At 46.3% G+C, this 25,904-nt stretch overlaps 2 protein-coding genes across 2 annotated transcripts; both read left to right on the top strand.

Moving 5' to 3' along the window:
* Positions 1-4,114: 4,114 nt before the first annotated feature.
* On the top strand, positions 4,115-12,281 carry LOC130207477 (leucine-rich repeat-containing protein 27-like). Its single transcript, XM_056436112.1, has 11 exons — positions 4,115-4,259; positions 5,393-5,668; positions 5,746-5,876; positions 5,970-6,028; positions 7,247-7,387; positions 8,513-8,687; positions 9,630-9,758; positions 10,760-10,859; positions 11,207-11,274; positions 11,865-11,985; positions 12,079-12,281. Exons 2-11 carry the CDS (start codon positions 5,414-5,416, stop codon positions 12,190-12,192), a joined length of 1,293 nt encoding a protein of 430 aa, XP_056292087.1. The 5' UTR covers positions 4,115-4,259; positions 5,393-5,413; the 3' UTR covers positions 12,193-12,281.
* A 509-nt stretch (positions 12,282-12,790) lies between these two features.
* On the top strand, positions 12,791-19,656 carry pwwp2b (PWWP domain containing 2B). The gene is made up of 3 exons (XM_056436108.1): positions 12,791-13,278; positions 15,473-17,186; positions 18,343-19,656. The coding sequence occupies exons 1-2, from the start codon at positions 13,139-13,141 to the stop codon at positions 17,184-17,186; spliced, it is 1,854 nt and encodes a 617-aa protein (XP_056292083.1). The 5' UTR covers positions 12,791-13,138; the 3' UTR covers positions 18,343-19,656.
* Positions 19,657-25,904: the final 6,248 nt, after the last annotated feature.

The following is a 25,904-nucleotide window of genomic DNA, read 5'->3' as shown; positions in this document are numbered from 1 at the left end:
ATTAAACGACTGGTAATTAAAAGTATACTGCCAGCTAATTCATTTGAATTGGGTAAATGAAAAGTCAAACAAATTATAAATGCTATGGAGGGTTTTAAAGTCTAAACTAAATCGAAAAATATATTATTTTATTATTGAACGCTTAACTGAATTGCATAATTTGTATGTTTAAGAGTCACCCTAATTTAATAAATCACGAAAGATTTTCTTAATTTGAGGGTGTGTATATTTACACAGAAAAACGGAACATCGTCTGGGCCACGGAACGACCTCGGGGCTACGGAAAGACTTCCGGGCTACGGAACATCCTCTGGGCTACGGAAAGACCTCTGGGCTAGGGAAAGACTTCCGGGTTACGGAACATCCTCTGGGCTACGGAAAGACTTCCGGGCCTCGGAACGACCTCCGGGCTACGGAACATCCTCCGGGCCACGGAATGACCTCCGGGCTACGGAACATCCTCCGGGCTATGGAACGACCTCCGGGCTACGGAACGACCTCTGGGTAAAAAGTAGGGACGCGACAAAGACAACCTCCACACTCCTGTGGGAGGAAGATGACATCTCTGAAGCAAAGACTTGGCCCATCCTCTCCTTTTTTTCCGGCTGCAATCTCTTTTGTGACGCTCGAGCCTCGGACGGCAACATAAAACTCCGGAGCCTTCGGGGACGTCGGCTTGTCACCTCACATGAGCCTCCACCTGTCCCTCCAGTGAGAAGATGAAAATCAATTTAAAAGACCCAACATATAAGACTCATAAAGCTTACCGAGCCTTTCAACATCGACGGTAGTATGCGATTTAGAATGCCAGAAAAAGAAAATGTAGTATGTCACAATTATTAGTTTGTAAAATGTCCTCAATTTCGTGTTCTTGTTTTCCTCCAGAGACTCGACCTTTAGAGCTCAGAGCGTAGCGCTCAGGTTCAGGTTTTATATCCTCAGTTCATCTTTTTTGTTCATACGTTAGGCCGAGGCATCCGTTTTGTCTACATGTATTTTTAGGGCCGACGTCAACTTAACTTTATGTTTCAAGAAAGAAAGAAAAATCCTTCTGAAGCCGGCCGAACACACAGTCACAATTCGGCTCAATTACAAAGGGCCGAGGCAGTTGACAGTTACACTCTTGTGTGTGTGGATTAAATATAACCTTCAGCATTATCTTTTAAAAGCGTTTAAAAGTACTCAAAGGAGCGATGTCTCGTCGAGGGAGACACTCTGTGAGTTCTCAGGACTCCACGGCCACAAAGGCCACAACAGAAAGGGGAAACAGGGGTTTTGTGAACTCTGCTCCCTCATCCTGGACATTTTACAGAATTATTAAAAACTCAAATAACTGATACCACTACTACTTTTAAATATGTAATTAATGAAGTGGAGTCAAGTTCCCAAACATGTCAATGTTTCTTAAATTAACTCTGTTATGTCACCGTCTCTTAACTTTTAGTTTCTTTTAACTCGTCTGGTTCTGTGTTTTTTAGTTTGTAAGTATGTATTTCTTGTGTTTTTTTGTTTTTTACTATGTGTTTCTTATGTTTTCTTGTTTTTTTATTATGTGTTTCTTGTCTTTTTTAGTTTTTTATGATGTGTTTCTTATGTTTATTTGTTTTACTATGTGTTTCTTATGTTTTCTGTTTGTTACTATGTGTTTCTTGTGTTTTTTGGTTTATAACTACATGTTTATTGTGTTTTTTGTTTGTAAATATGTGTTTCTTATGTTGCTACCTGTCTTGGCCATGTCACCCTCGAAAAAAGAGATTTTTAATCTCAATGGGGTTTCCCCATGTAAAATAAAGGTTTATTTATGAATAATAATTGTTCTTAAAGGAAGGGGATTGTGAAGTAGCCATTAATTGGAGCAAAATCTCTTTAATATCTGAAAGTCTTGTTTGGTTCAATCTGTGCTTGGGAAAAGGACTCGACGGGGATGCAGAGGAGGCGCCCTCTGCTGAGGAGACTGGGCCTGTTCAACTGAAGAAGAGGAGGAGAAGAGAAGGAAGAGGTAGAGACAATTTTGTGTCAATTGTGGCAGGTCCCTAGGGACGAAAGGGGCAACAATTATTTTCCCGAGCACCAGATCCCTTTTTAGGGACGTTGGGATTGGACCTTCATTGATGCTGACTCAACCAGCTGCCTGGAAAGACCATGTGTAATGACATTTAGTTTGTCATCGATCACACACCATACAAACACATACATATATCAACGTATATGTATATATATATATATATATCAAATGAGGTAGTAACTACTAATAGGGGTAAACAACTAATATGAATATGTGTGACCTGGATCAACATGAACAACCCGGCTGCTCTCTCTCCTCTGCCTTCTCCTTTAGCTCTGGTAAGGGTGGAAGTGAGATTTTCCATCTCTCCCACCTCCTACCTTTCTCTCCCTGACTGACTTTTTTTATCCCTGACTTTTTGGTTTCATCTCGGTGACCGTTACTCATTGTGGTTCTTCTCATTGTTTTTGGTTACTTGGGAGATTTCTTGGGTCCTCTAAATGCTCTCGCGAAGCGATCCTCCGGCCGAACTCCAGCAACATCCCCAGCTCATCCCAGACAGCTTTAGCATCAGACATCTAGTCTCTTCTCTTCTTATTAACCTCCTTTAACCTCCTCAGTCTCTCCCTCCCCCGGGCAAAAACAGTATGACTTTTCACACAAAAACCTCTAACCCTCTAACCTCACTTCCACTCTTCCCATGTCTCTTCTCTTTCTCTCTCTCTCTCTCTCTCTCTCTCATGATAACTGACAACCATATCCATCCAGACTCTGCACCTTGCATGCCAGCATCCGCACCCTCTGTTCCTCCTCTCTCCTCTGTCTCTCCTGCTCTCCTCTCAACTGACTGCTTCTCACTCATTGCATCTCTCTGGCCATGAACACTCTCCTCTCTTCCCTGTCTTCATCTCTGTCCTTTTAATCCTCTCCCGGCTCTCCGTGGTCTCCGCGGTGCCGTTGCCTTGAGAGCCACCCTGCCCGGGGAAAAAAAGCGAAAAATGGAAAAAGCGAATCGGAAGAAAGAAGCTCAAATCTATCCTCTCCCTCTCCTCCTCCTCTATCTCTCTCTCTGCAAAGGCTACCTCCTCCTGACCCAAAATTCGTCTTCTTCTAACCCAAAAAACTCTTCTCTATCTTTTCTCTGCACTCGCTCTTTTCTCTTCTACCTTAAAGCCGCACCTACCGGGTAACTCAAGGCCTCTCCTCCTCTCTCTCTGCACTCTCTCTCCTCTCTCTCTCATTTTCTCGCATAGCTTCCTACCATAGCTGTACTGATGACTTACTGATGATTCTCTCTCTGCATCAGTGGAAAAACGGGTGGGGTGCGAATCTCTGCCTGTCTGTCCCCCTCTCCTCCTCTCTCTCTCGGCTGCTTACGGTGGCTGCAAACAACGCTTCTCGGCACATCGCCTGGCGTGCCGTGCTCGGGCCCCTGCGGGGCCCCGGGACATCCGGACACATGGTCACGTACGGCCCTGACACATCGCTCCCGCTCGGCAACAGCCAATCGACTAAAGCTCCTGCCTCGGAGCTACTCGAACCAATCCACTTTCGCTGCTGGCCTGGCTCCTCCACCGGTGGAACAGTTCCCACTGACATCAACAGCACAGAAAGTCTCTGTCATCCGGATGGGAGACTGAAACCTTCCCACTTCATTTATATCTGATTAAAACACAGATTAGCACTTCAGTAGCACTAGATAGCACTTACTTGTGGTACTTTGAGTTCGACTATGTTGATAATGTAATGTAATGTATTTATATGTGCCTGTGTGTGTGTGTATGTATATATTTATTTATTATATAAATGTATTTATATATATAAATATATGTATATGTTTATATATTTATATTTATATATATAAATAAATATATCTGTACATCATGTTTTGTATATGATTGTTAGAAGCACATTCTCTATTGTTACTCACCAGAGGATTCAACTTTAGATGTTGACCTCGAACTGGGAGGCGGGGTTAAAGGAAACGCTTGTGCGCATGCTCGACGGACCCAATGCATGCAGAGGCCCCGCCCCTCAACCTCTCACCACAGAGCAGCTGGGCGGCTGTCTGTTTGTGGTGACGTCAGTTACCATAGTAACCGAGTCACACTAGTGAGCCGGGCGTCTCCAAGCTCGTGTTGCACATTTTCATATTTATTTATTTTAGCGTTTGACAGAGGGTTTTATTGTATGTGAAGAAGAGACCGGAGACACCCGAGTGCACAGCATACGAGCATGTTTATTCAACTTCCAGGTAAGCCCAGTTTAACTTATTCAGCTACTAATGCTAATGCTAATGCTAACGTGGGCAACAGCTGACACCTGCTCAGAGTTGAACCCTCGAGTGGCGGGGATAGCCTGTTCAGACGGAACCACGTGATATTTATTAATATTAATAATAATAAAACATTTTATTTGTGTGGTGCTTTAAAAAGTAAGCAAGGCACTTTACACGGTAAAAACAAACGACAGAATCAACACTAATATAAACAAAAGAGATGACATCATCTCTTTTACATCTTCTGACGGAAACTAAAAACACATCTTTACCCACTTTACCTTGAATAAAAACAGATTAGCACTTCAGTGGCACTTGAATGGCACTTATAGTTTATGATATTACTTATGATATTACTTATTTCAAGTTTCAAGTTTCAAGTTTTTTATTACTTATATTACTTATGGTATTATTTATGGTATTACTCATGGTATTACTTATGATATTACTTATGGTATTACTTATGGTATTATTTATGGTATTACTTATATTACTTATGGTATTATTTATGGTATTACTTATATTACTTATTGTATTACTCATGGTATTACTCATGGTATTACTCATGGTATTACTTATGGTATTATTTATGGTATTACTTATTGTATTACTCATGGTATTACTCATGGTATTACTTATTGTATTACTCATAGTATTACTCATGGTATTACTTATTGTATTACTCATAGTATTACTCATGGTATTACTTATTGTATTACTCATGGTATTACTTTTAGCTTTATTGAAGCAATGCTACTTTCTTGATTCTTGTTGTTCTGAGGATAAAAGCGTCTGCTAAATGACATGATGTGATGTAATGTAACATAACAATATCAATAGAACAATAACAAACAAAGCCTAAACATTCTGAACTAGCATCACAGGCTAAAAGCATATTTAAATAAACGAGTTGATGGAGAGGTGGAGGGGGGGTGGGGGCTTTGTATGTGATGAGGAGAATCTTTAATTTTAATCTCAAACTTAAATCTCAAACTTGAATCTTCTCTGCTGTGTTGGGGCGCCAGTGGATGTTTTGAAGGACTGGGGTCATGTGACCTCTGGAAGGAGTTCTGGATTGTGGCTTGTTGATGGCGGATTCTCATCTTCAGACGCAGAGAACCACCTGAGCAATGGACGCTAGACATCCAAGCGTCTCCTCCACGGTGTCCTCCCCGGACGGGAAGGAGGAGGAGGAGGAGGTTCCTGACCCGCAGCTACGCTTCGTCTTTGGGGACGGCGTTGTCCAACCACAGACCCGCCGCCTGCTGCCGGAGGACGGCGAGCAACAGGAGCTCCCTGGGAGTTTCTCAAAAGAGACGTTACACCTGTGCAGAACTCAGCTGAAGCGCGTCACTGAGAGCATCTTGAGAACCAGGCCGCTGAAGGTCAGTCCACTCTGGCTCCAGGCGATGTCCTCTCCGCGTCATCTGTTGCTTCTAACCGCTCGTTGTGTCATCTTCAGTATTTATATCTTGAAGGCAACCAGATATCCAATATCCCAGATTCAATGTTCACCTTCTTGCCAAACCTGCTGTGGCTGGACCTCAGGAATAACCACATTACATCCCTCCCGCCCAAAATTGGCTCGCACAGGTAGGTTACTTGTAGAACTGCTCTTTGAGATACAGAGGCTGATTGAGTCCACGCACCTGTGTTCTGCTGAGTGACGCCGTTGTCTTCTCGTAGGGCTCTGAACACGATGCTTCTGGAAGGAAACCCCATCGCAGAACTGCCACCAGAGTTGGGTGAGGGGAGTTCGGTCACCTTTTTCTAGCCAGCGATTTGCCTTCGCTACGTTCTGCTTTCATCACTTCCAATAAGTCTCGCTGGCTGGCTAGTCGAGAGCTAGATTACGTGCAATGAGTTTTTAATAGAAATAACACACTTGCACTTTCACCTTCATAATCGACGCTACATTGTGTTATCGCCTTAGAAGACTACCGGAGGGGTAGAAAACCCTGTAAACCCTTCCAGAGGCCTTTGTTGTAATTTCAACGCGGATAATCTGGGAAAGCTGTTTTTAAACTAACGTAGGAGCGGTCAGTTAAATCAACAAGCATTCTTTTGTCGTAGTGTCACTTCATACTTTCTTTTATTTGCAGAACAGAAACATAAATTAAACTTATAATTTAAGGAAAATCCTCGCTTTGTCTTTTTATGCAAAGTCTAAAAGTGATCTTAAATAAGGTTCTTTATATGCGGTTGAAAAATAGTTTGTCCTTTCGCTCTATTGCCAAACACACCTGGCTGTACTCAGGTGACGTCGTAAATACACAACAAGGCAAAGGGAGAAACTGCCCCTAAGAAATATAATGTTGGCCCTGATATCACGAGGAGAGGGGCAACAGATGCCCCATTATGTAGATAATTTAATCGCGTCTTGATTGTGTTCTTTGTGTGATCTGTATTGTTAATAGTTGTTTAAAAAAATGTAATAATAATAAATAACCACAAAGAAATAAGAATCAAATTGAATATTATTGTCTGATTTATGTTTTCCGTTTGTTCTTTCTTATAAAAAATCTAAGAAAACAAGTTTAATCTGTAGACTACTGCCTAAAAGTCTTATTATTGCATAATAGTCTTACTATTGTCTAATACTTATATTATTGCCATTTTTATGTTAATTGCTCATATCCTGTGAGCCTAAAGAAGAATATTTAGTATTTTTGAACAAAAGGTTAAATGTTATTTCACAAGTTCCCCCAATTTCTTTTTAGATGCTCCTGGATTTCTGTCTTGTGGGGCAAGAATTCCCCTTGAAAAAAATATGTAAATGTCCGACCCCGGCTTGATCAACAGCCATCAGCAGAATGTGATATCAATGGATGAGATGCAGTATCGATAAACACCAATCAGAGTAATGGCTTCTAGATACAGTGTGTAAGATCACACCACTAATGCACTCAAATTAATCTGGACTGCTCTAATGGACTCTTTTTACCCCCCCCCCCCCCCCCCAGGGAATGTGATCACCCTCAAGGGCCTGAACCTGAGGAACTGCCCCATCCGTTTCCCTCCGCCACACATTGTGAGCCAGGGGCTCCGCAGTATCCTCCAGTACCTGAGGGGCGCCATGGCGATGCGGCCGGTGAGCCCTTCAGGTGACTCCCTCAAAGGCACCTTCGCTTCGAGCGGCGGCGGCGGCCGTCGATCCGCCCGTCTGCTGTTCCCGTCAAAGGTCGGCCGGCTGGCTCACAAAAATAGCTCCACGCCGTGCTACCGCTTCACGAGCGTGACTTCTGTTGCCTTGGAGACGGCGCGTGCCACTTGGCTGACTCTCTCTTAACCCCCCCCCCTGTTCCAGCTTCTGTAATATTTTTAGCCAGATGAAAATGATGGATAACCTATGAGCTGTAAACTGGAGCTCTCTGTCCCTGAAGGCCGACCTCCACCGTCTATTGGCCCGTACGGTTACAAGTGAAGACAGGGTTTAAAAAAAGATATAAGTTTAGTTTTTAATATACACTACCGTTTAAAAACTTGGAGTCACCCAGACAATTTTGTGTTTTTTCCATGAAAACTCACACTTTTATTCATCAAATGAATTGTAAAATTAATATAAAATCTAGTCAAGACATTGAAAGGTTATAAATAATGATTTTTTTATTGTAAATATTAGTTGTTCTTGTGGCTCAAAGGAAGGCCAGTTTTATAGCTTCTCTCTCAGCATAACTGTTTTCAGCTGCACTCACAAAAAAAGGGTTTTCAAGGGTTTTATACCCCTTCGCTAGTCTTCTAAGGCGATAACACAATGTACCTTTAGAACACTGGAGATGGGCCTCTAGACACCTCTGTAGAGACTTCATGAACACCAGAGAATAGTCATTTACACATTAACTATGTATAGAGAGTATTCATGATTAATGTAATGATATCTTCATTGAATAACAGTGCTTTGGAAAATAAGGACATTTCTAAGTGACCCCAAACTTTTGAACCGTCGTGCGCACCGATGCTGCGTCGTTTCCCTTTTCTCAGCTGCAACAACATTAAATATTTAAAGTCCAATTATCCTCCACGTGGGTTCAAGTTACAAACAGACGCTTGTTTTTCTGAACACGTGTTCTGCTCTGCAGTCAGAGGGATGGGTTAACGTGCCGCGAGTATCAACTCCTCAGTGAAACGCTGGTGGACAAGACCTCTACGAGTTACTCTCCTCAGGACCAGCTGCAGACCGGTCGGTGGCCCCGAGCATCAGAGCCTCCGTTGTCGTCTCCTCTCCTCAGAGCTGCCGCCGGTGGAGAAGCTCCAGCTGTCGGAGCTGACGGGGTCCGGCGCCGAGGAGTCGGTGGACGAGGACGAGCTGCGGAGGTTCAGGGACCTCAGACACCGGATGATCCTGCTGGACGAGGCCGAGCTGAGCCCGTTGCCGAGGTCACGCCTTCTGCCCCCCGTCAAACGGTGAGGTCGTCAGATTATTGGACGCGAGATTGGGAAATGGCAGTAAACTCTGTGTACCTGGACTCTGTGTACCTGTACTGTGTGTACCTGTACTCTGTGTACCTGTACTGTGTGTACCTGTACTGTGTGTACCTGTACTCTGTGTACCTGTACTGTGTGTACCTGTACTGTGTGTACCTGTACTGTGTGTACCTGTACTCTGTGTACCTGTACTCTGTGTACCTGTACTGTGTGTACCTGTACCTGTGTACCTGTACTGTGTGTACCTGTACTGTGTGTACCTGCACTGTGTGTACCTGTACCTGTGTGTACCTGTACCTGTGTGTACCTGTACCTGTGTGTACCTGTACCTGTGTGTACCTGTACCTGTGTGTACCTGTACCTGTGTGTATGTGTACCTGTACCTGTGTACCTGTACTGTCTGTACCTGTACTCTGTGTACCTGTACTGTGTGTACCTGTACCTGTGTGTACCTGTACCTGTGTACCTGTACTGTGTGTACCTGTACTGTGTGTACCTGTACTGTGTGTACCTGTACTGTGTGTACCTGTACTGTGTGTACCTGTACTGTGTGTACCTGTACTCTGTGTACCTGTACTCTGTGTACCTGTACTGTGTGTACCTGTACTGTGTGTACCTGTACTCTGTGTACCTGTACTGTGTGTACCTGTACTCTGTGTACCTGTACTGTGTGTACCTGTACTCTGTGTACCTGTACTGTGTGTACCTGTGTACCTGTACTCTGTGTACCTGTACTCTGTGTACCTGTACTGTGTGTACCTGTACTGTGTGTACCTGTACTGTGTGTACCTGTACTCTGTGTACCTGTACTGTGTGTACCTGTACTCTGTGTACCTGTACTGTGTGTACCTGTACTGTGTGTACCTGGACTCTGTGTACCTGTACTGTGTGTACCTGTACTCTTTGGTTCCCTTCTTGCAGGAAGAAGGCAGCCACCAGAGCCGCCGCGGCTCCCCAGCTGGTCGACACTCGGCCGAGGAAAGAGGAAAGGAGGCAGGCGGCCGTGAAGGAGCTGACGGAGAGACGGGCCGTGGTGGAGCAGAGGAGGAAGTGAGTTCAGTTCCCTCGCCGCTGCCCCACGCCGCTCTGACCGCGTCGTCACTTCTGGAGGACGCTGAGGCCGAGGGCAGGAAGGTGTCTCCTCCCCTCAGGAAGGTTCCTCCTGGAGCCCACGGGGACATCGAGGGCCAAAGGGCCAAAGGGCCCACGAGGACCGAGTCCGTTCACTCACAGGGTCTGAGAGGGGGCGTGTGGGTGTGTATATGTGTGTATATGTGTGTATGTGTATATGTGTGTATGTGTGTTTGTATATATGTGTGTGTGTGTGTCTATGTATGTGTATATGTATGTGTATGGATGTATGTGTGTGCATGTGTATATATGTGTGTGTGTGTGCATTTATGTATATATGTATGTATGTGTGTGTGTATATGCATGTGTGTGTATGTATGTGTGTGTATGTGTATATATATGTTTGTGTGCATTTATGTTTATATGTATGTATGTGTGTGTATGTGTGTGCTTGTATATCTGTATTTGTGTGTATGTATATGTGTGTATATGTATGTATGTGTGTGGTTGTGTGTATGTGTGTGTGTATATGCATGTGTGTGTATGTATGTGTGTGTATGCTTGTATATCTGTATTTGTGTGTATGTATATGTGTGTATATATATATATGTATGTGTGTGGTTGTGTGTATGTGTGTGTGTATATGCATGTGTGTGTATATGTGTATGTGTGTGTGTGTGTGCGTTCATGTTTATATGTATGTGTGTGTATGTGTGCGTGTATATAGATATCTGTATGTGTGTGTATGTATACGTGTATATATATAGATATATATATATATATATGTATGTGTGTAGTTGTGTATATGTGTGTGTGTGTATATGCGTGTGTGTGTGTGTGTGTGTGTGTGCAGGACATGAAAGAACCACCCAACGCCCACAATGTAAAGAACGAATAATCAACCGTCAAACATGGAGAGACAAAAGCCTAAGAACCCTTTTCCTCCACCTCTCCCTCTTCATCCGGCTCTCGCCCCACAGGAGCCAAGAGGCTCTTCGGAAGTGGCGTTCACAAGCCAAGGTCGCCCAGGAAAAGAAAACGCCCAGGAGGAAGAAGCACGCGGAACAAAGACACCAAGAGGTATTTGTGGAATAAACCCTCCTCCACTTCCACCTGTCAGCCTGCGCCACTAGGGGGCAGCAGAGCGCCGCGTCTGTCACACGATGTAACGATGATTACGGCACATGACGTTTAGAAGCTGGCGAATGAGGTGTTTACAGCTGTAACACATGACGTGCGCACGAGCCGCAGACATTGGTTTTGGAGTCATTTGGCTGTCAGCTGCATTTCTACGCATTCAATTTGGAAATGTAGCGTGCAACGATGGCATAAAATGCCACTGGATAGAATATAGTTTGGCGTTTAGACACAAGGCTATCCTGCCCAGAACAACATGCATGATAATAAACAGCACCTCTTTGCTACAGGAAGCAGAAGCGGATTCAAAACCCGGTGTGGGTCTGGCCTTGTCCATCCCAGGGGGTGAGGAGACCAGGTAAAGACCAGCTCTCTGAACTCCAGACAGAAGGAGCACACATCGACCTGGAATCTGATCCAGATCTGCTGCTTTGCCATGTTGTTGTATTTAAAAAAGGGATCCTGAGGAGGCATGTTTTCTAACAATGTCCCCGGACTGAGCCTCTTTCATCCGTGAGGTGTTGGACATTTGGTTCGTAGAGAAGCGACGCAGAGCACCCTGGCACACACAGGCACGACAGGTTAAAGTATCGGCCTCTTGGCATTTGGCATCGTCTCCCATAGTGAGCTATGCAGATGAAGGTGGAAATCTAGAGACACCTAGTGGACAAAGAGAGACAGTGCACCCAACATGGAGCATCAGCAGTTTCTTTTGTTCTCCTTGAGCAACATCATGACCCCCCCTCAAAAAAACCAGACAAGCCAGGCCTCAGAAGGTTCTGTTGCATTGATCGGATGCGTCTTAAATAAGAAGGGAACAGTCACCACACAGGCGTGCATATTTAATCAGCTACTAAACATAAGGGCTGTATGAGCCCACCAGACATACCTATAGGCGACTAGATACTCAGTACTTTGGGGTGATATTTTGACCTTTTGACCTTCTAGATCCGCCCGCGAGCTGGAGCGGCGGATCCGCGACCACGTCGACGAGATACAGGAGAGACGCCGGAATCCCAGGGGCACCAGCAGCGAGCAGATGGCGGCGGCAGAGACGGACCTGGAGCAGGTCTGACCCTCGGCTTCATTATTCACACACCTCAATCTATATTGAACTAATAGGTTATTGATCTGGACCGTTGTTGTTTTCCCCGAACGACAGATGAGGCAGTTGCAGGCTCGGCTCCTGGAGAGGAAGAGGAATCGGAGAGGAGATGGTGGAAAGAGCTTCACGGTCTTCACCGGAGACACCTGGCCGAGTCTCATCGACAAGTAGATTTGAGACAAATAACTTTATGTATGACCACTGCACTGCTCATATCATTCAAAACAAATAAAGATCTCATGCTGTTACTGGACAAGTGAGTCTTTTGAAATGTTCTTATGCAAGACCTCCTCTCTCCATGACACAAACGTTACCTTTAGCTCATTATCACCCAACACCTTAAAATATGTCCACATCAGGTCCGGTACCATCACCTCTTCATGGTGTGAAATGAAGACATAATCGCATACACACTCATATCATCTGAAATACCTCCACACAATGTTAAAATATAAGGGGAATACATGAAATAATAATAATGAAAACTGTATAGGCTACACTTGAGCAATCACTTATTTTCATATTCGAACCAACATATTATTTTAAAGGTTTAAAAAAATATCTAATAATAAATAAATCTGATTTACATTAACACTGGGTATTACATCTCAAGTACTGCATCCAAATGAAGCACCTAATGATCATTTTAGAGCCCTTATAACGCTTTCGTGAAAGTATTGACGGCTGTATATTTCGAGGTCTCAATTTTTACGACGCTCACAACACATGAAACAAAAAACGCACATCTATGATGTGTTTCACGGAGCGGTCAGCGAATCTGCGCTATAAGTTTGGACTGAAGCGCCATTGGCCTCCCGCTATGGAAACCGGAGGCATCCCTGCACTTGCGAATGGCATCAAACAAGTCAAAGTGAGCCGAAGAGAGGGAAGGCCTTGTCTTGAGCGATGTCTGCTTGCTCTCGCACGGGGGATGCGTGATGTCAGCGGTGGCAGTGCTGTTGTAATTGACTTGGTGGGGGTGATGGCGTCATTTTATGCCCTGGTGTAGCCTGCTGCTCCGATAAGCGAAGGTGGAGACGGATCTTTAGCCGACGCGACCGTGGCTCCCTTGGCCGGGATCGAGCACCGCCGAGCCGGACACTTGACGCCGGGAAACATGGAGGCTGTGGCCGAGGAGCTGCGGGCCGGCTCTCTGATACCTGTCACTATCGATCAAATAGTTAACGATACGCTGGTGGTGACGCTGAACTACCGAGAGAGGAGCTACACGGGGATACTACTTGACTGCAACAAGAAGTGAGTGTTATTTATCATGTTATCTGTCCGATTTTATCTTTTGAAATTGTAATTTGCTCAACTAATGTAGCTTCGATGCTAACGAGTCGAAGCTAACGCTTAGCCGTGAGCTAACGGGGAGCTAACCGGGAGCTAACTGGGCCTCGATACGAACTGACAGGGCAGTTAGCTGCTAACTGGTCGGCTAATGGCAAACAGACTTCCTTTTAGCTCACACTGAGATGGAAACATGTATTATTTTATTACGTATAAACACAGAAAGATAACATGGTGCTTCCGACTGTTGGGTTTGTAAATTACTCTCTGAACAATAACTGGTTCATGGCACTAGCGTATTGTTAGCCTCATCACATACAGAGCAGCTACAGCGGATCCAGTGAAAAAGGCAGGCCGTGGCTCAACACTACTCCTTTTAAATATTGCTTTAATGTGTTTATACGCAAATATGCCATTACATTGTGTTCCCGTTTTCTCTTGAGGAGTATTTAATTCTAAAATATACTTTTGCTGGTGTGACAAATGGCTTTTCTCTCAGCCAGGCCACTGCTGATGTGCAGAAACAATGGAAATGGCAATAAAGATACATGAGGGGATTTAATCGATCCCAACTGTAATTACCTTTCTTTCCTCTTTTTAAAACACCTGGTTCTGGTGAGTCTGGGTGACCATAGTGGACTCTGTGCCAGTGACAAGAAAGAGGCCCACATCTTGCCAGTTAACAAGAAACTACAATGCTATGTTTAAATGAAACCTTTTTAAAAAACTAAACTCTTATATGAATCAGTGTCATGACTTATCTGCCTCTGTCGGTGTGTGTGTCACATGTGTACGCCTTGTGTCGCTCCTGGTGCTGTGCACCTTAAGACACTGGCTTTGGACTATTTATAGATGAGTAGAATCAGAATCTGGCCAGCTTTGCCCCTCAGTATGCTTCGAAGGTTTTTCACTGCGAGAGAGCTCAAGCAGACTGAAAATAACCCACCCAAATGGGAAAAGGCAGGCTTTGGAATAACTCAAAATAGGCTCGTAATTTCAGGCCTTATCTCTGACAACGTTTGACTTCTTTCATTTCAGCTCGTGGCGACACGTTTCCTGTCCATTGTCTCCCACAGGTTATTATTCTGTCGTGTTTAATGCCAAAGTCTCGTGCTTATCGTTCAGGCCGATCTCCTGCGTCCCGTTTACACCGCACACAAACGGGGAGATGGCAACGGCGCCGTGAATCTTGGCCGGTCGTGTGCCGCGTCCTTGCACCGTGCTTGTCGAGCACTGCCTGTTCAGTCAGACTCGATCACTGCAAAGATCAACATTCGGCTGCTCGGGGGTGTAGGGGGGGTGGGGGAGCTCATTTGAAAAGGTGAGAGAAACAAGCCTCGCAGAGAGACGATAATTCGGAGGTGTCAGCCAGCTTGCCCTCCCGGGAAGGGACGCACGGGAATCCCCAAATGTGCACTAATTAATAATCTCGCCTCACATGAGACCCAGATGCAAAAACAAACTGAAATCCCCTACGTCTCTGTATCCCGAGTGATTCACAGGATTGTTTTTGTTCAGTCAGATGTTGAGGAGGGGGGGGGGTGTTCCTGGGCATCCTGTCGTCTCTTTGTCTGCCGTCTCCTGACTAAAGCAGCACGGCCATGTTTTACTGCTGCGTGCCAGCCGCCTCTCAAAGACTCCTCCTTGGCAGTCGGGCCCTCTTCGGACACGTTTGCTGAACCTGGAGAACATACGGAAGAAGCATAGAATCCATCTCGCCACCGGTACATTTTTGCAGCCTGAGGCAGCAGCACAGATAATCGCCCGGCTGCTCGCCGCCCCAACCCCCCCACGCGGAAAGAATTTCCAGCATCCAGGTGACAGGCAGAGTGGTGCCAGTGTGTCCAGCTGCAGCTAATCAAAAGGGTGAAATAGGGTTTCACTTGCAGGGAATGCGTCGAATAGACCTGGGTGCTATTTCTTTCTTTTTGTACGACCCTTTCTTTTCTTCTTTTTGTTGGCTTCATTTAAAAGGTGTTTGATTTGTGCCGTCCCGCTGGCCTCGGATTATCCGACAGTGAAATTCAAGCGCAGCGTGACGGCGTCTCTCTCGTCGCAGAGATCGCTTCAGTAGAAAATGTGAGAAATGTTTGTCATGTGTCACGAGACCGTCGGCTCGCACTCACGAGTTGCTTTCTCTCTTCCTCCTTCTCCTTAGGACTGGGCTTTTCTGTCTCCCAGAATTCACAGCAAAACCTGCGGACTTCCCGATGCCGACGCCGGTTTGTCAAGAAGCCCCAGAAGTTCTGAGTCAGGAGCCGGTTTCCAAATCTCCCAGCCAGGTTTCGCACGGACCGAAGGATGAAAACGCTCTTCCGGAAAGCGGCGCTCCCCCCTGCCCCGTGCCCACGCCGGTGCCAGCTCCTTACCCTCCTTATTTTGAAGGAGCCCCCTTCCCTCCGGCCTTGTGGGTGCGCCACAGCTACAGCCAATGGGTACCTCAGCCCCCCCCGCGGCCAATCAAGAGGAGGAGGAGGCGGACGCGAGAGCCCGGCCACATGACCATGAGCACGATCCGCCTGCGGCCGCGACAGGTGCTGTGCGAGAAGTGCAAGAACACGCTGAACAGCGACGAGGACGGCAAAGACGGCGCGAGCAACGCGGCCAAGGCGTCCCGGAAGGAGAACGCGCCGCAGAGCGACGAGGACGCCAAGGACGCCAAGGACGCCCCTTCCAAGCTCTCCAGAAAAGAGGACGCCGTCGCGGTGGCCAAGGACGCCAAGAGACGTGAAAACGGCCTCGACGGCAAGCGACTCAGGAAGGACAAGCGGGCGGACGCCGAAGGGGAGAAGTTCCCCGGAGGCGCCGCCGCCATCCCCCACAGTCCCGTCATCAAGATCTCGTACAGCACGCCGCAGGGCAAGGGCGAGGTCATGAAGATCCCCGCGAGAGTCCACGGCTCGGTCAAGCCCTTCTGCCCCAAGCAGAACGGCGTGGGGGGCCACGGCAAGGCGCCGTCCGACGCCGCCAAGGAGCAGCGGCACATCCTGGACGCCACGAGGTCCGGCCTCACCGTGTCCATCCCCAAACTCAAACTGACCCGGCCTTTTACGACCGTGGGTCAGGACCCGCCCTCTCCGAAGATCCACTCGAGGCCGCCGCCCCGGCGGGACGGCGAGGAGGACGGCGCGGTCGAGTACGAGGCGGAGCTGGTGGGCGGCGCCAGGAGGCGGAGCCCCCGGGGGCCCGGGCCCCGCCTCCCCCACTCCGACGACTCGGGGGAAGGTAAGAACTCTCCGGAGCTGTGGTCCGGCAGCTCGGGGGAGGAGGCGGACCGCGGCCACGGCGACCTCACCCTCCTCATCAACTTCCGCAAGCGCAAGGCGGACTCGTCGAGCCTGTCGGTCTGCAGCAGCGACAGCCTCGACGAGTCCAAGTCCTTCAGCTCCGACGGCACCTCGCCGGAGCTGAGCGACCTGGCGCCGGGCGAGGACCCGTCGGTGACCTCGTCGTCCGCGGCGGCGCGGGAGGACCGCAAGACGGTGCCGCCGCTCACGGTGCGCCTGCACACCCGCAGCATGACCAAGTGCGTGACGGAGGAGGGCCACGCCGTGGCGGTGGGCGACGTCGTGTGGGGGAAGATCCACGGCTTCCCCTGGTGGCCGGCGCGCGTCCTCGGCATCAGCGGCGCCCGCAGGCCGGAGACGGCCCGCTGCGAGGCCCAGTGGCCCCAGGCCAAGGTGGCGTGGTTCGGCTCGCCCACCACCTCCCAGCTGTCCGTGGCCAAGCTGTCGCCCTTCAGGGAGCTCTTCAGGTCCCGCTTCAACCGCAAGAAGAAGGGGATGTACCGTCGGGCCGTCCTGGAGGCCGCCAAGGCCGCGGGGCACGTGGGCCCCGAGATCACGTCGCTGCTGTCCCACGGCGACACGTAGGTCAGTTCACCACGGCAACCGTTTAGGGTTAAATATCGCCGCGTGCCGGCCGGGACTTCAGACGGGGCTCGGGAATTAATTGAAAACTGACCGTAACAAACATTATTTATCTCTCACCTGCCAAATTTTTAAGTGATTTCCATGAAATTATTGTAAGTGATTTAGCATGAACACATCAACAACAACGTCCAGGATGACTCCACGAAAACTACTAATGTGGGAAATAATGCTTTAAGAAGTGCAATAAGAGTTGGCTCTCTATACTTTCTACAACATTTATTTAAAGGTGTATATCACATCTAGCTCTTTTATTTTTAATGATCCTTTAACCACATGGCGAACTGACTGGACTAAAGAGCTGTGAAACGTCACCTGGACCCTTTCCTTAAACCTAATATAGGACAAACTTGCACATTTATTTTTAGGGTTTGCCGTTGTCCAATCTGAACGAGTCAAGCGGTGAGATTGACGAGTATTTTTTTTAGATTTTAGCGTTCACGTTTTGAAAGTAAAGGAAAGTCTCGGCACTCGAGAGTTTCAGTTTAAATGTCTCAGGCTGAGGAGCCAGGAGGGGCTTCCAGTGGCAGTCTGAAGAGTCCCTCCCAAAACAAACAACAGTACACATAATTAAAAAAATTATGTTTTGCAGCAGAGGATAGGGTATTTTAATTAAATATTTATCTGACACGTTGCAATTCCAGAAGCTTCATATTTGGATCAAGTAACTAGTGAAAATTGAAGAGATTTGAGTCAAAATGAAGATTTTAATCGGCTTAAATTATATATATATATTTATGTGTGTGTGTGTGTGTATATATATATGTATGTACATATACATTGAAAATTGAAGAGATTTGAGTCAAAATGAAGATTTTAATCGGCTTAAATTATATATATATGTGTATATATACATATGTGTATATATGTATGTATATATATATTAGTGCATGAAAATAGGCCTTCGAGCTACGACACACACACACACTCCTAAATATTGCCTTCTGAGTGACATAAGAGGCGACTCTCTCTCTCCTGGTTCCCGTGTGTTTTCCATATTTGTGTGCCGAGCGTTTCCCTGATGCGTGACCTGCTCTTCGTCTCGTTGACCTTTCTCTTCTTCCTCTCTTTCTCTTCTTCCTCTCTTTCTCTTGTGCAGAGGCTGAGGTCCGAAGAGAGGTCGCCGAGTTTTTTTTTCTTCTGAATTCTGTATCATGAAGACCGAGGCGGGTGGACGTGCGGTTGGGACGGCTACTTTTTTTTGGGGGGGGGGGGTGAAGGTGGACGGCTGTTGAGACTGGAGCAAGAAAAAAAAGAGAAGGAAGAACCGGCGCCAGGCGCCTCGAGGTCCGTCACCAACAGAACTATTCCTGCTTTATTCTTTATTTCTAGATTTAATTATATTTCAATAGAGCCGAGTAACGACACGACGGAGGACCACGTGTATTTATTATGACCTGTAACGTTTATTAGGATCAGCCCGTCTGCTGCCGGCGCCACCGCGGCAGGAGACGGGCTGACCCCCCCCCCCCCCCGGCTCCGCCCCCCAGAGACGGCCGTGACGCATCAGTGTTCCGTCCTCGCAGCCTTTGGATTCGTTGGATCCGCGGACGTATTTATCCTCTTATTCCTCTCCAGAATCCCCCCCTCCCCCCCTCTCTCTCTCTCTTTTATTTTTCTATTATTTAAAGCTTCAAGTTTAAGAAGGAAAACAAAAGCACTTTACCTGTACCTTTGGTGGCCTGCTGTAAGCTCTCTGTCTCGGACTCTTAATCGAGAAGATCGCGGCCCTGAGGGGCGGCGGGGGGGCGGCGTCCAGCCGGGCCGACGATCCACACGGCCTTCGAGATGCACTCTTTTCTTTTTTTTCTTTTTACATTTAATTGTATTGTACGACTTAGGGGGGGGGGGCTGTGAACGCTGTATTCTCGCATTCGACTCGGGGTACGCTTCTCGTTTTCAAAAGATCCACGTCGGACATTTCCATTGGAGGATCACGGTTGAACAAACCCCCCCCCCCCCTGTGCATTGTCAGTTAAAGGGGGGGGGGGTCAAATGCTGTAAGAATACTGTGAATTCGACTTGTGCCGAGAGAGAGAGAGAGAGAGAGAAGCTCGTTATTGAGTCGTCTGGTAAGAACAGATTGACCTTTAGTGACCTTTAGTGTTGAAAGCAGCACTGTTGGAGTAAGGGGGGGGGGCAGCGGAGTCAAGAGGGCTGTCGAGCACACCTGGTCCAAATTATTATTATTATTATTATTTCAAAAAGAAATGCCCCGCCGATCGCCCGGCCGACCCGTCTCCCTCCCACCTGGACACCAGCCCACCAACTGTCAACGAGAGGTGTGTTTGTCAAGGGGGCGGGGCTAAAGGGGGGGGGGGGAGCAACATGGCTGTCTACTGTTGCCCACGTTGGTCTACCTTTTCTTTTCTTTTTTACATGTACTGTACATAAAATAAAATATAAAGCAATATCTGCGCTGATGGCTCACTTTGTCACGTCTGGGGACGGTTTGAGAGCCGTGGGGGGGGGGGGCTACATGGGGGGGACACATCTTGCCTCACATTTCTTTTCCCCCTCAAAGCCAGAAGCCTTTTGAAAGGCGCCAAGAGGATCTGGTGTGTGATTTATTGTCCGGATGTCTCTCTTTCTCACTTTTGATATTCATGATTGAATCTTTACTGTCGCTCCAACTATTTAATGTTGAATATGAATTTAAGAGGTGACGGCGGTGATTCCTTTTCCTCCGAGCCTCACTATCGAGGGCCGGTGAGGTGATGACCGACGTCCGGTCAGACCGGTGTCTTCTCCTGGAGTCTCAGCGACGAAGCAAATTTCTATTTAATTCAGTTTATTTTGTATCGACCGACATTACAAACTCCCCTCAGAGGGCTTTACACGACCTGGACACCCCTGACCTTTGACCTCGGAGCAGGAGACTCCCAAAAAAACTTCTAATGGGGAAAATAAGGAAGAACCCTTCAGAGAGCGGTGGAGGAGGAGGAGGAGGAGGAGGAGGAGCGGTGGCGTGAGCCGGTTGCGTAACGCGTGTGTGCGGTTCAGTGGAGATGCAGGTCAAGGTGAGTTAATCTCTCTTCATCTCTCTCTCTCTCTCTGACGCCATGGAGACGTTTCATAACTGCGTTATCACTCTGAGACCAAAGCAAACGATCCAACAGGGAGAACAACAACAACAACAACAGGTCAAAGTGTCGAGGGCTGAGGGTCACCAGACGATCTTCAGGCTCGTTCCTCCTGGGGGGCGAAGCATTCCGGGCTTTGACCCTTTTTCTCTTTTTGGGATGTCGGACCTCCCGTGAGGCCGCGCGGCCGCGGCCCCCGGAGGCCTGAACGCACGCCGCCTCGTAGCATCGTGAGCGGCGAGGGGGACGCCATCTTAGAACCCGGTGCGCTTCAGAAACGACCCACGGTGAAGCTGAAAGAACCGACGGAACCGAACAGAACCGACAGAACCCGCCTATCTCTGTTCCGCTGGGTTCGGTTGTGCAGGCAGGTGGGGCCCGGGAGGGAAGCCCCCCCCCCCCCCCCCACACACACACTGCGTTTTCTGTCGTGTGTGTGTGTGTGTGGGGGGGGGGGGGGGGAGTTGGAGGGAGACTCATCACGCTGTTTTGCTGTTTGAGGGCGGAGCCAACGAACGGCGCCGTCCGCTGTGCACTGCATTTCGGTTTGTAAAGGTAACCGTTCATGTTCCACACACACACACACACACACACACACACACACACACCACTGTTGATACAAAAACAAACCTTTCCTCGTGCTTACACAACAAACATGCTCCGTCTCTCGGTAATCCCTCGACTTCCTGGAGCCGACTGCGGCATCCAACCATTCATCCATCATCCATCCATCCACCATTCATCCATCATCCATCCACCATTCATCCATCATTCATCCATCCACCATTCATCCATCATTCATCCATCCATCCTATATCCATCATTCATCCATCCATCCATCATCCATTCATCCATCTATCAATCATTCATCCATCATTCATCCATCCACCATTCATCCATCCATCATTCATCCATTCATCCATCATCCATCCATCCACCATTTATCCATCATTCATCCATCCATTCATCCATCATCCCTCCATCCATTCATCCATCCCTCATCCATTCATCCTTCCATCCATCCATCATCCCTCCATCCTTCACGGGGGCATTTATGTTGTTACCCGTTCCTCTCTGAACCCCCCCAGCAGGATCATGTAATCAGACCCAGCAGGTCCAGTGGACCCGATAAGACGTGAAGTCACAAGAACTCCAGGGAGGAAGCAGAGATACTAATGTGTGATGGAGGGATGACAAATCATCCATAAGGAGAGAGAAGAGGAGAGAGGTGCTCAGTGTATCCTAAACGTCCCCCCCTTCTTCTTTTTTTCCTCGTCGTTTTATTGATCCGAGTGAATCGTTTGTCTATTTATATTTATAATATTTATATTCCCGTGTCTATCTGCTTCTTTTTCTCCTCTTCCTTATTCTTCATCATTTAGACGTTTACAGATGTCTTCCAGACGTTTGACGTTATGATAGCTGACGCTCATCTTAGTTCTACACGTACACAACGAGGTGTAAAACGTGGAATAAACAACAAAGAGAAAACGATGTGTAACAAGGGAGCGTCTATTGTCTATTGTCTTCTGTCTTCTGTCTATTCATTGATTCATGAACAAATAGAATCCGCTCTCAGGTTCTTTTCATCGTAAACACTTCATACGTGTTTGCCGCCATTTATCTTTCATTTATTTCAATACGTGAGTTCCTGACGTGCCGGTGGAAGCGTAGCTCCTCCCATCAGAGTGTGAACGAGTGAATGATGTCATAGCGTCGAAGCCCTTCGATTGGTCGAAGCTCTCTACAGGTACAGGTCCGTTTACCGTCATTTTTGGGGGGGGGGGTTTCTCTAAAATCGCCCCCACGGCACTTCCAGGAAGAGAGTGGACGCATGAACACGTCGGCCATGACGGCCTCGCAAGGTCAAGCCGTACGACCCGGTTAATCACAGCCTGCCCCCCCGACAGGAAGCAGCCGCCGGTTATTATGGACTCTAAGCCTTTTTAAAACGTGTGTGTGTGTGTGTGTGTGTGTGTGTGTGTGTGTGTGTGTGTGTGTGTGTGTGTGTGTGTGTGTGTGTGTGTGTGTGTGTGTGTGTGTGTGTGTGTGTGTGTGTGTGTGTGTGTGTGTGTGTGTGTGTGTGTGTGTGTGTGTGTCGCTCTCCCAGCCGGCTGCAGCCACACGAGGAATTTCTCAAATATTAACACAAGTGGACAGGTTGAGTAAACACGGGCCGAGGAGTCTTTGTCGGGGCGTTTTTATTCTGTGAACACGCACGCACACGTTTGCCTCTCTGGATCCTCCTCCAGGATGTGGCGGCGGCCCCCGGGCCCACGGCAGCTGTCGGCAGGCTTTGGGAGGCCGAGAGAGAAAGGAGCCTCGCCCATCCCCCCCTCCGCCAGGCAGGCTGGCGGAGGGGGGGATGGGCGCTCCGCTCAGACTGCGACGCCATTCCTCAGCTCTTGGGTGAAAATCACTTTTTGTTGAAGATGTAGACTTGAAGTGAATCATCTCCCTGTGTTTCTACCCCCCTCGATACATTCTACCTGCATGTTTGTCTTTTGTTGTTGTTTATCTGTCTCACTATATTTCATTTACTCTGCATGCGTTTTATGCTCCGTGCCTCTGATGATTTTTATTCTGTCAATTTTAACATATTTCTCCCCTATAAGTCTCTCAGTATCTTCTCATAAATCACTTCTTAAAACCCATTTTTTATAGAACGGCTTTTAAGTGACGTCGTCCTTTAATGCAGTTCTTTGGTTCCCCTCATTTAGTTTAGTCTGTTGTTCTTTATTTTGTATTTTTTTAAATTTGTTTTCCCTTGATTCTCTGTAGAGCACTTTGTAAACTCTTGTGCTATATCAATAAAGTTATTATTATTTTATTATCTTTGTGTGTTTTGAATGTGTGAGCCTCTGTTGCATCATATCTTTGTCATGTGAGTGTAATCACTATTCTCACTGTTCACTGTTTGTGCACCCATTGAAAAACATTGTAAATGTAATCTTATCCGTGTTCTTAGGTTTTTGCTTTTCACTTGGTTATTTATATTTATTTAGATATATTAAGATTAAAAAATACAAAAATCAGACATAAACATTACAAAAACAGGGCAAAATGATACATATACAGGACTGTCTCAGAAAATTAGAATATTGTGATAAAGTTCTTTATTTTCTGTAATGCAATTAAAAAAACAAAAATGTCATGCATTCTGGATTCATTACAAATCAACTGAAATGTTGCAAGCCTTTTATTCTTTTAATATTGCTGATTATGGCTTACAGCTTAAGAAAACTCTAAAATCCTATCTCATAAAATTTTAATATTTCCTCAGACCAAGTAAAAAAAAAGATTTATAACAGCTGAGTGTTTGTCAAGGCTCAGGAAACCCTTGCAGGTGTTTCGAGTTAATTAGACAATTCAAGTGATTTGTTTAATACCCTACTAGTATACTTTTTCATGATATTCTAATATTTAGAGATAGGATATTTGAGTTTTCTTAAACTGTAAGCCATAATCAGCAATAAATCAGAATAAAAGGCTTGCAATATTGCAGTTGATTTGTAATGAATCCAGAATGCATGACATTTTTGTTTTTTAAATTGCATTACAGAAAATAAAGAACTTCATCACAATATTCTAATTTTCTGAGACAGTCCTGTATATGTTTATGTAAAAGTATTTATATATGTATTTATGTGTATTTATATAAATATATATATACATATATATATACTTACATTCATACATATATGTATATATATATATGTGTATTTTTATGTGTATATAGATATGTATATATCTGTATATATGTGTATTTATATATATATATATAAATAAGAATACACAAAAATATAAATACATATATATGTTTATTTTTATATATATAAATATACATCCATACACAAAGAGAAAAAACTAAACAAAAAGACGTTTTTAAGACGTCTGCCTCTCGGGACTACAGATGATAATAAAAAGCCTCTTGGCTAATAACTTTGTCATATTTACAGAAATGTTTTTATTAATGTGCACTGACTGTCCCTTATCAAATACCCCCCCCCCCCCCCCCCCCGCCAAAAAAAAGGCTTCCCCTCAGTCCAATCTGGCCTTCTCTCTCCCCTCTCCTCCTCCCGTCTGTCCGTGTCGGTGAGTCGTCCTCGTGGCTTTCATCCCTCTGAGGACATCGCCACCAGGAAGCGAGCGAGTCCCAAAATGACAGCGATGATAAGAGGGGAGGCCGGCTGGTGATTGCGCAACACGCACCTTGTTGAGGACCAGCGGCGTGACAGAAGGGAAGTCGTTAAAGCGTCACGCCGGATTAACAGAGCGATGGCCGCGTCTGAGAAATGTTCAAATGCAAGAGGATCAAACATGACCTTTGACCTTGAATGTGTGGAAACAAGCCTGTGAATGAACTCTGAAGCTTCCACGAGACTTGTGATGTAAAGTCTCTATGGGCCATTCCTAGAGTCGTCCTTGGTAAAGCTGTTAACTGTATATACGTATATATATATATATATATATAGATGTATATATATATATAGATGTATTTAAAAAATATATAAAGATGTATTTATAATATATATATATCTATATAAATATATATATATATATATATAGAGATGTATTTATAATATATATATCTATATAAATATAGATATATATATATATAGAGATGTATTTATAATATATATATATATATATATGTCTATATAAATATATATAGAAAAAGACATTTTCTTGGCTCTGATCACACGTGTTAATATTACCCTGCTATGTAACCTGTTAGCACCATCTGTCATCTCCTGTGCATCAGTGTTTCCTACACACACACACACACACACACATTTTTCATTTAGCTGACCCTTTTATCCAAAGCGACTGGCGGTCATGTGACATTAACACGCCGTGGACGCAGCTACAGGGACTCGACTAGGGCGGGGATTGAACCGCCAACCCCCTGATTAAAAGATGGACCTGCTAACCACTGGCACACACACACAGCTACACACACACACACACACATACACACACACATACACACACACCTACACACTCTCTCTCTCTGTGTTATCTCCACCTCCGCCTGCAGCTCTTTTTTATCTGCCTATAATTTAGAATTGCATGTTCTCCGACATCAAACGGCATCTGGCGCAATACGAGAGGACATTCCAAGATCATGGACTCACACACACACACACACACACACAGGCACATTGTGTGTTTCTCCCCTGTGTGAACTGTACGCTCAGCTTATCGTCGGGGTTCTGGTTCACGGATCTCAAAACTGTAAATGTGCACGTCTGTGATACGTGACAATGGAGGCGATGCCTGCATGTGTGTGTGTGTGTGTGTGTGTGTGTGTGTGTGAGCAGCACAGATCCCATCTGTGCACCCTGCCTCCTCACAGCTTGATCCCAGCACCGGCTCCATTGTCTCACTAATCCAGGACCATCAACATCGCGGCGCTCACAGGAGCCCAAACTCTCCCCTCTGCACACCGCCATCCACTCATCTAGGGAGGGCTGTGAGTGTGTGTGTGTGTGTGTGTGTGTGTGTGTGTGTGTGAGTGTGTGTGTGTGTGTGTGTGTGTGTGTGTGTGTGTGTGTGTGTGTGTGTGTGTGTGTGT

This window comes from Pseudoliparis swirei, chromosome 17, assembly GCF_029220125.1.
Source record: "Pseudoliparis swirei isolate HS2019 ecotype Mariana Trench chromosome 17, NWPU_hadal_v1, whole genome shotgun sequence".
In the NCBI taxonomy this organism is placed as follows: domain Eukaryota; kingdom Metazoa; phylum Chordata; class Actinopteri; order Perciformes; family Liparidae; genus Pseudoliparis; species Pseudoliparis swirei.
Note: the sequence above shows the minus strand (reverse complement) of the source record. Positions and strands in the feature narration are given on the sequence as shown.